At 39.3% G+C, this 9,520-nt stretch overlaps 1 protein-coding gene across 1 annotated transcript in view; it reads right to left on the bottom strand.

Annotated features, from left to right (window-relative positions):
• Positions 1 to 279: 279 nt before the first annotated feature.
• The window catches only part of PITPNB (phosphatidylinositol transfer protein beta), a 463,503-nt gene continuing 454,262 nt past the window's right edge, over positions 280 to 9,520 (bottom strand). Inside the window, exon 11 of the mRNA XM_078667295.1 lies at positions 280 to 894. Coding sequence (XP_078523421.1) covers positions 844 to 894 — 51 coding nt within the window. The 3' untranslated portion in view covers positions 280 to 843. The remainder of the gene's footprint in view (positions 895 to 9,520) is intronic.

The raw sequence follows: 9,520 nt of genomic DNA, 5'->3' as shown, positions 1-9,520 counted from the left end.
AAATGTTAACAATTTGCAGTACTACAAACAACAACTGCTAAAAGTCGTAATTTCTGAAATATTAAATACTATTCTAATTATATGATACTTTCATTTCCAGGTCACAACACACCGAGCATTTCTAGTAAGTCAATATTCGAATAACGTCGTTGTTAACAGACCTGTAACATTTTTAAGTGCTCTAGCCGTACCAAAAAGTACCCACACATAAAATTTTATGACTCCACATTTACCAGTTTTGATTCAGGAAAAACAGCTTAAACTAAAACATACAAAACATTAATAAAAAGTAGATGATTTATTTTATTCTTATTTTTTAGCAGATCAGGGTTGGTGGTATTTGCAAGCAATAAACTAAGAGTTCAACCTAGTATTAGAGTTTGACGATGTTGAAAAAAATATTCAAACGTTTCAAATTCAGCTGTTTTGCAATATATAACGGAAACACCTGAGAATGCATTTTATGATGTTGGGAGTCAAAACCTTATGCAAAAAGCATGTTGCAGATGAAATTCCATCAGTAATAGACTTGCTTAAAAAACTTTTCTTTTCCCTTTTACAATACATTGGTCCTAAACTTTAAATCCACATAAATATATAGGTTACTGCTTCGAACAATTTCTATGTGACGGGAAATTTAATTTAGAAGTTTTACAGTATTTACAATGAAAATATTATCCTTTACATCTTAGCTGAGGTCAGGTACAGTCAATCAGTATTTTAACAGATGCCCTGTGTATGGCAGCTTGTGTGTCTATAGTATACATACAGATATAGACACACTCAAACATCCACACAGAAGTATATGAAAAGGTCAGCGCTGCATGCAACGTGGGCAGGTCTTCATTCGTCATTGGCAGCACTTGTACCTCTCACTTGACCTTGGTTACGTAGCTGTAGTGAAAAAAAAATAATAATATTCACTATGAGACAAATTGAATGATTAAGTTTCTGGGATAGTATCAAGTCAAACGGCCACCCTTTTTACCTCGTAAGAATACACGATATGGGAAAACATTTAACCACAGAACATCTTATGGTCTGGATATTTCAATCGGCTTTGTCCATTTTCAGAAGAAATATTTTATCTCAAGAAACTACGCCAATTATTGTTTTAAGTGTAAGTATCTCTAGAGCTGCTCATGTAAAATGTAAATTACTTCCATGTAAATATTTAGCAATTTTCAGAGACATTGATTTTGGGTATAAAGTACATACAGACCCTCTGCCTAGTGCCAGACAGGATTCACAGTGAATTGGTGGAAATGCCACAAATATCTATTGTCTGCTTTCAATACTTTACTGAGAAACCCTATAATGTACCTAATAGACATTATAAGGTCATCTTGATTGTGATCCATAGGATGAAATACACATATACCTTTGCACAATACATTCATTAAAAAAAGGAATAGGCAAATTCAACATTTGAAATTACAGTAAGCCGCCCAATACCGCTTGCAGTATATCTTCATAACAGGTCATGTAAAAGGAAGAAAATGTAGATTAAAGTTAAATGCCATAAAAAGTATTACCTTTGTGCTGTTTAGGACAACGTTCCAAGCCTGTGTCTACTTTGCGTTATGTTGTAGCAGTATTACCAGTATGTGCATGCACATCCTAGTGCGTTACTTGAAATGCTCCTTTGCAAAGCCATGAAAAGCTTTAAAAACTTAAAAGGAAACTATTTAAAACACATGAATTGAACTTGTATTCAGATAGTGAGGAAAGTACTGGTTCATCTACTATTGGCCGTTGGAGTTCTTTACCTGTTCACACTAAAATAAACATGTGTAACGTATAAACATATGTTGCTTCAATTTGCTGATGCTCACCGCTGATACATATAGAGTATTTGAAAAATGACAGGCAAGAAGGCCTTCAAACACCCACAGTACTGAACATTCATCAAATTAAAACAAAATGTTTTAAAGTTTAATAAAGTTGCAAACAGTTAGGAGTTAAAATAATAGAAGTTCTTTGTTATATATATTTTCAAACATGAAAAAAACAGCATGGTTGGGTACTGCGGTTCACCAGTATCAATGAGTTTTTGTTAAATGAGCCTCAGTTCAGTCCCTCAACTGAGACATTAGTTTTTGCAAAAATGCATATGGGGTATTCCAAGTTGATACAATGTAACACTTAGTTATGGACATGTAAGAATAGCATAAAGCTCAACACCATTAAACACACTACTATTCAGATGAATGGCTTAGAAATTGCAAATCTCGAACAATGCAGTGCAAAGTCAAGGAGTTCAGAAGAAGACCAAACGAGAGAAGTGAAGCATGAATTGGTCCAATGATCAATTTAGTAAGTGATGCCTAAAATGTTCTGGTTAAAAGTGAATAACAAAAGGTATCACTGTGAGACGGATGAGAAATTAGCTTCAAATGCTTTCTCCAACATGAGATATTGTGAAGAAGTTATATTATTCCTTATTTCACCTCTGCATTCACTTATCCCTCAAAAACAGATGAACAAAAGCATTTGTATGATGTCTTATTTAGTCTACACTTTCTCAAAGCTAACAAAAACAGAGTGGTTTTGTGGCTACACAGAAAACACTACATACCTTACCTATAGCTTGTATAAAATGTGTGGCAAAGCGCTCTGCCTGAAGCTACTCAAGGGCCAACTTGTAACTAGCTTGCAATCAGCACAAAAAATACTAATATGGTGTGGTCCATTCAGATATGGAGCCATTTCTGTAGGCATGTATCCTGCATGTAGTGTTTCCCTTCCCAGGGATCTAAAAGATTAGTGACAACTGTCCTAAATAAGTCTGTGAATAGCTGGTTTAAAGCTCAGCCGTTGACGGCAACGATCCTCTCAGTCATCATTGAGTCAAACCTCTTAATGGCACATGGGAGTTATATGGCTGTGCATCTAGGAAACTAATTTTACCACTTCATTGCTATGGCATACTCCCCCCGGGTGCGAAGTCCTTTTTTGGATGCCTGGGGTAACTCATGCTTAAACCTTCATAACTTTTTTATAGACAAAAAGGTATCCAAGCCAAATTTCCATCCGTTTCCCCCCCAACATCTTGGGGATTCTAAATGTACACAGTGATTGTAGATTCCCCTTGAGAAAACCGATAAAATAGCCAAGATGTAGCTAATTTTTTTTTTTTAAATGCAGTCAGCGAAAGATTTTCTGTGCCAGGGTCACCATCTTCCTAGATGTCAGGAACAAGAGATATAAACTACTATCGTTTTTCCTAAAGATAGTCCATTTTCCCTACTTTTTGTAGTTTCAACTAAAGTCATTTGCACAAATCCCAAAAGGTTTTCCCAAAGCTCACAGACATAAAAATAATGAAAATGAGTAAGAAAAAGTAGCTATTGGTGATGTTTTCATCTGTATTTTTGTCACAATGGCCAATTTATAAAAGCAAGATACTGTTGGTCTCGTAAGACCCTTATGGTCCTTATGGTCTATATATAGGGTTTAAAGGTTTTTTATAAATAGGCAAAACCCACAGCCATTAACTGAGCTCCAGCTTATAATGATTTTTCATCAAGAACTAACTGTTCAGCAATTCATAGGGTAACATCTAATGAATGAAAAATGGCTATTAATGCAACCTATGTATTTCTGAAATGTGCACAAGATACTGAGTTTAGGAACAGTGGTTATTTGTAGGTCTCTAAATGTGGGGTTATCCATGGTGTCATATGATACAGAGGGATTTTTTGCAAAATAGGTTCTTTCTTGCATACTGGCCTACATTTGAAACCAAAATGCAGAGAAATACAACAGGTAATAACAAACTTTATACTAGTGCAGATTTCTGGTAAAAATGGAGCATATTGTGTGTGGTTGGGCCAAGCACCCGTAACCCAAAATACCCCAAACACATCCTGTAAACATCACATTTCAACCAGCAAAACCAACATATGTTTTTTTAATGGGGTAGTTTAGAATTTGGGCAGTATATTAGCTGTCACTCAGAAACCTGCCAAACTGCTAAATTTCTGAAAACTACACACCCATGGGACTCTGGAGTGGTCTGGCTTGCGTGAATCCTCCCAAACGTTTCTCACCTACAATGCCCTTCAAACCCCAAACTTTGGAAAAAAATGTGCATCTTTCTCATGTTTCCGTGAGAGACATTACCAGAAGCTGCAGGGATCCACAAAGTGCTCCCACACAAGTTGCAATAAAGATGTATCCCAATTGTCTGTGTAGGCCTAACACTAACACCCAGAGAGGCCCCACAATGCAACATGGACAAAGTACATTTTTCCCCTCAAAACCTAGCATTGTTTTGCAATGTCAGAAGCTGTGGATTTTGGGTTTGGGCTCTGCCACAGCCACCCTAGGAAATCTACCAAACCCAGATATTTTTGAACACTAGACTCCCAGAGGAGTCTCCTGGGATTCTTCCAACTTTGTTGTCATTAGGTGAAAATAATATATCACAATGGCATTATACTCTAAGCCTATAGTTGCATTCACTGATACACTACCACACCCATAGTGGATAAAGTACCATTAGGGTAGCAGATATTTGGCAAAGGTTTGAGCCACTGCATCATTGTGTGTTTCTTCAAATAATACTTCAATCATCTTTTAACATCCAGTGAGTGAAGGGACCTTTTAGCTGGAGTCGTTAAATTTGGAAAAAATGTTTAGAGGTAACTGGTTTGTTCAGATGAAACTTGGCTGGTATTTTTGGAGTAGATTTTGTATTGGTTCTCAGAATGAAATTGTCCTTTGAGAACTGTATGAAGAGTTCATTATTAGTGAATGCAAGGATCTCACCAACGTATCTTGCTGAAGTTATCACCAGAAGTGAGTAACTTTGAGGTGGCTTTATGAATAGGATCCAATGGAGGAGTTATCAGCTGAAAAAGCACTGTATTCAGTTTCCAGGTTGGTGAAGGCGTTCAAGACAGTGGTAACATTCTGAATAAACCCTTCTGAAACTCTAACAATTCTGTGTGAGCAAACAGATGTTTTAGTGCGAGTCTAAAGCAGGAGATAGCTGCCAGATGAACTCTGAAGGAGGCACGTTTAAGGCCAAAGTGTGCCAAATGTAAAAGCTACTGCAGTATTTGATAGGCTTTGATATGGATATGAAAAAAATGGAATCTGTTAGCAGTACACCACATACAGAATCTTTTCCAGTTAACAGTACATATTTTATTTGCTAACAGAGCCCTGGCTTTTTCGAAAGTTTTCTTGTTTTTCTCTAAAATGTCTAAATGTCCAAATTCATAATGCTCAGGAGTCAGGACACTAATTTTCGAGAACGTGGACTGAGATGAAGTACCTTACCTTTGCTTCTGGTTAGGAAGTCCGTTGTCCATTTCAGTAGAATTGGTGGATCCTGTGTCAGTTGCATCAGATTTAAGAACCACTATTGTCTCAGCTAGTACAGAGCTATGAGAAGGGTGCAGTGTCATCCCTTATTTTTGCTAATAACGTGGGTATTAGGGGAATAGGTGGAAAGGCCTTTTTATAATTTAATTTAAAATTTAATTTAATTGTGGGTTTATATAGCGCTAGAATCAACTCCCGGAGGAGTATCTCCGCGCTTCGATCGCTGGGGAACCCGTCCTGGCTCACCCTGAGAGATGGTCCCTAATGGGTATCTCTAAGGTGCGACCAAGCATCCCCGGCGGTCTGGGGGGCCGTTGTGAAGATGAGGCAAGCTAATGCCCAGAGTTGCCGAGTGTGGTCCCTGGCTGGAGTAGACACCGAGGCGAGAATTATCGAGCCCGCTGACCCTGGTCCACGACCCTGCCGCGTCGGGAATCGAACCCTGGTCCCGGGCCATCCTCTGCTTACGGGTCTGCCGCCTCTAACCAGTGAGCCACACCACTCCACATACTTTTCCAGCCTACTAAAGGAGCATTCCTTCATGAATTTGTTTGTGGGTGCCTGCTCCCTGCTTGTGTAAAAGCAGCATTTCTTGTGGTGTTCCTACGCAAAGAGATCTATATTTGGTTTGCTCCAGTGTAGACATAATTGGTTTAGTATGGTGTCCCTCAACTCCCACTCATGACAGTCTTAATATTCTGCTGAGGAAATCTGCCTAGTCTTTATCAATAGCGGGAAGATGATCTGCTGTAAGCGCGACTCTTGTAAAATTCCCAATACCATAGGTTAAGACTTCCACTGAGAGGATCTGGCAGCCAGTTCCTCTTGGTTTCTGTTTGTTGAACATGGTGGATGGTGGTGATATCTGTTTGGACCAACACCTTTAATTTGGAAATAAGCAGGAGGTCAAACTGTAGCATCCTTCTGAATTCTCTGGGCTCCAGTACATTTATATGCATTATTTTATTCTGGGGTGTCCAGAATACTCTTGCTGACAGCTCTTGGAGATGTGTCCCCCCGCCCTTCCAATGAGGCATTGGTGGTGACATTCAGGCGACTTTGATTTTAGGAATGTAAAACCTGATCCCAAGTAGTCTTCAGCTGTCCACCAAGAAAGAGCTTTTTTCATATACGGCGTCAACACTATTTTGTCTTCGAATGACCCGGATGTCTGGTGATTGAACAACTCTTCCTGTATAGGTCTCATAGGAAGTCTGAAAAATAGTATTAGCACTATGCAGGAGGACATCATTCCTAGCAGTCTTTTGAGGAGGCGTAGTTGTGTCTGTGTTAGATGCAGTATCCGCTTTGCCAATGTTGAGAATATCATTTGTTTAGCTAATGACAGGAATGTTTTTTCGCTCCTGGTATCCGTTATGGCTCTCAGAAAGTGAATTTTACTTCATGGGGTCAGGAACAACTTATTTTCATTTACTTAAGGAACCAAGGGCTTGAACAGATCAGGCATCTATTGGGTTGTGTTAAATGATATAGATGAACCTTTGATCATCCAGTCATCCAGGTAGGGGTACATCATTTTCGAGAATGGGCAGCATCTAGAGCCATATATTTGGGCAAATATGTGGGGCTGATCAGTGGTCAAAGGGAAGTACTCAAAACTGATAGTGGCAGCCAGGTACCTCAAATCAAAATAATTTGTGATATTTCTTTTGTATGGGTATGCGGAAATATGCAAACTTGAGATTCAAGGGTGCAATGTAATTGTTTCTCAATGGAAGGGGCAGTACTTCCGGAAATGTGACCATGCTTGTTTCTTTAACTAAGGACTGAGTTGGCGTGAATCCAGGATGGATCTCCACTCTTTCTTAGCCTTCTTTTTACCAGGAAGTATCTCTAGTAAAACACCACATTTCATTGCTGTTGTGGGACTGCCTTCAACAAAAGAAGATGCTTGTGTTTTGTTTTGAAAGGAGGCGTTGTTGTAGGATGTTGAATGAACACCAGGGTATCACCGTACTGGACAACATCCAGAACCCATCTGTCTATAGTGATTACCTCCCTGTTTTAGAAAGCAGATATATAATCCCAGATATAGGACCTGCAATATGTAGTCTGCCTCCTTTGGTATCCGGAACCTGAAGATTGACAGTGCTGTCTGGCTTGCTGGGCTATGTTTCTGTGGTTGCCTGGTGTATGAGTGCTGCAGCTGTCTATATGAATTTTACTTACTTTCATGGCGCACAATCCTAGTGGTATTGTGAAGGTGGATGGGAAGGATGCTATTGTGAATTCCTGTAGCCTTGGTATGAGCCCCTGTATGATGGAAATCGGTCACTCCCTTGAAAAGGCTGCTGTTTCCATTTTTGCAAAGCTCCCAGTCTTCTGGCAGTTTCTGTCTCATCTTTATTGACTTGAAGAGCATTATCCACTTGTTTCCCCAACAACCACTCACCATCAAAAGTCATGTCAAGGATTTAGTTTGGGATCTCTGGCCTGAAGGAGGTAGATCTCAACCATCCTTGCCGGCATAATACCTCTTCGCTTATGGAATACTACATTAGAAACACCCATAGAGGAATCAATTCAAAATAAAGAACATCTTTATGGAGAAAGCATGACCATAAAAGAATAGACACAGTACGGTTTAAAAACAAGGAACAAACAAAGGAAATAATTTGATATGTCATTATCCAGGTCATAAAAACAGAAATAATATAAAACATTTACAGAAAATATCTCCACCTTTTAATAACTCAAAATACTGGATTTTTAAAATCAACACTATGTACGGAGTAACTATTGTCACAAACAATGCCGTAGGCTAGCCGTCCATTGACTTTATACAGACCACTGCAGCTTTAAGAAAGGAACCCACCCTAAAACATATATCATTTATGTTCATCAGTTGTAGGTGGAATATTGCTTCCCTGCATTCGCAATAGCCCAGATCAATTAGAAGAGGTTTAAGAAAAAATTACAAAAAAACCCAAAACATAACAGTGATTAATCAGAAGAGCCATCCCAGGGAGAGGGCAGAGCAACACTCCCCATAGACCAAGAATCTTTCCAGAAGCACAAAAGCCACCAGATAGTACCTGCTCTAAAGTGGAAGGGGAGAGACTTCTCCCAATGCATGAGATCTAAAAACAAGTATAGAGCCGTTTCCACAGATGAAAACTATCTATTAAAGGTCAACAAAGATGGTTTTGACAATTCAGAGTTCAGCCTACTTGTCGTGCAACCATCTGAAAAAGGGTTCTTGACCCTTGCCTTGTCGTCTTTAGCAACGTTCTGTGGTATCGTGAACAAGGAGGACAATTCCAATGCATAGAAGGTTTTGGAAATATAGTTTACCATGGGATATTAGGGCCCTTGTCTAAACTAAGACAAATCAGTAATTATTTTCCTGTACAGGAATCCCTCTGGATTAGACCGAACACTGACCCACAACCATAAAGGGGCCAGCTTGATCTTATCAGTAATGTACTGCAAATGCAGCTTTGAATGTATAATAAAAACTGGGGCTAGACGGTGGTAGATGCCTTATCCTTCGTAGGATATGATTTTTTCTTCAGCCTGAAGAGAGGGGGTATTATATAGCCCCAGGCCCATAGATGATGGCTGGGACACACTGAGCATTATAAACATTTACTAAAGGAGAGCTAGTCCCTTTACCCATAGCTTAGGGGAGATTAAGACCAGCACCAGCCTCTCTACTAAGCTTTATGCATGAGTTAGTTAAGTGTGCCAGTTTCCCCTAGAGTTAAAAGTAACACCCAAATAACAAAAATCCTTCACGCTACTGTGCGACTGGCCCATTATAGAAAACTTATAAAATATTGATTTTACCAGGTCCACAAGCCATATTATGAGTTTCACCAAATTTGGTGGCTGAATCGAGGCTGCTCATAAAAGTCATAATCTGGTCCACAAGTATTCGCAAGGTATTAGGAGTGCGCCCCAGCAAAACTGCATTGTCTGCGTACAGCAATGTGGGTACCTGAGTGAGAGGGGATCTTGGGGCTATCTACAGGATTCATAAAAAGGTGAGTACATAGACTATTAATGTAAATAATAAAAAGTAATGGGCTGAAATACAACTTTGATGTACCCCAGACTCAAGGGAGAATACAGGGGTCATTTCTCAGCTAGCGGCCAATTGCACTCTCGATGCAAGGCTGGTGTGCAGGGAGTTTAAAAGGTTCACTAAAGACAACTCTGCTCC

This window comes from Lissotriton helveticus, chromosome 11 (genome assembly GCF_964261635.1).
Source record: "Lissotriton helveticus chromosome 11, aLisHel1.1, whole genome shotgun sequence".
Classification (NCBI taxonomy): domain Eukaryota; kingdom Metazoa; phylum Chordata; class Amphibia; order Caudata; family Salamandridae; genus Lissotriton; species Lissotriton helveticus.
The sequence above is the reverse complement of the archived record's forward strand: the minus strand, read 5'-3'. Positions and strand labels throughout refer to the sequence as shown.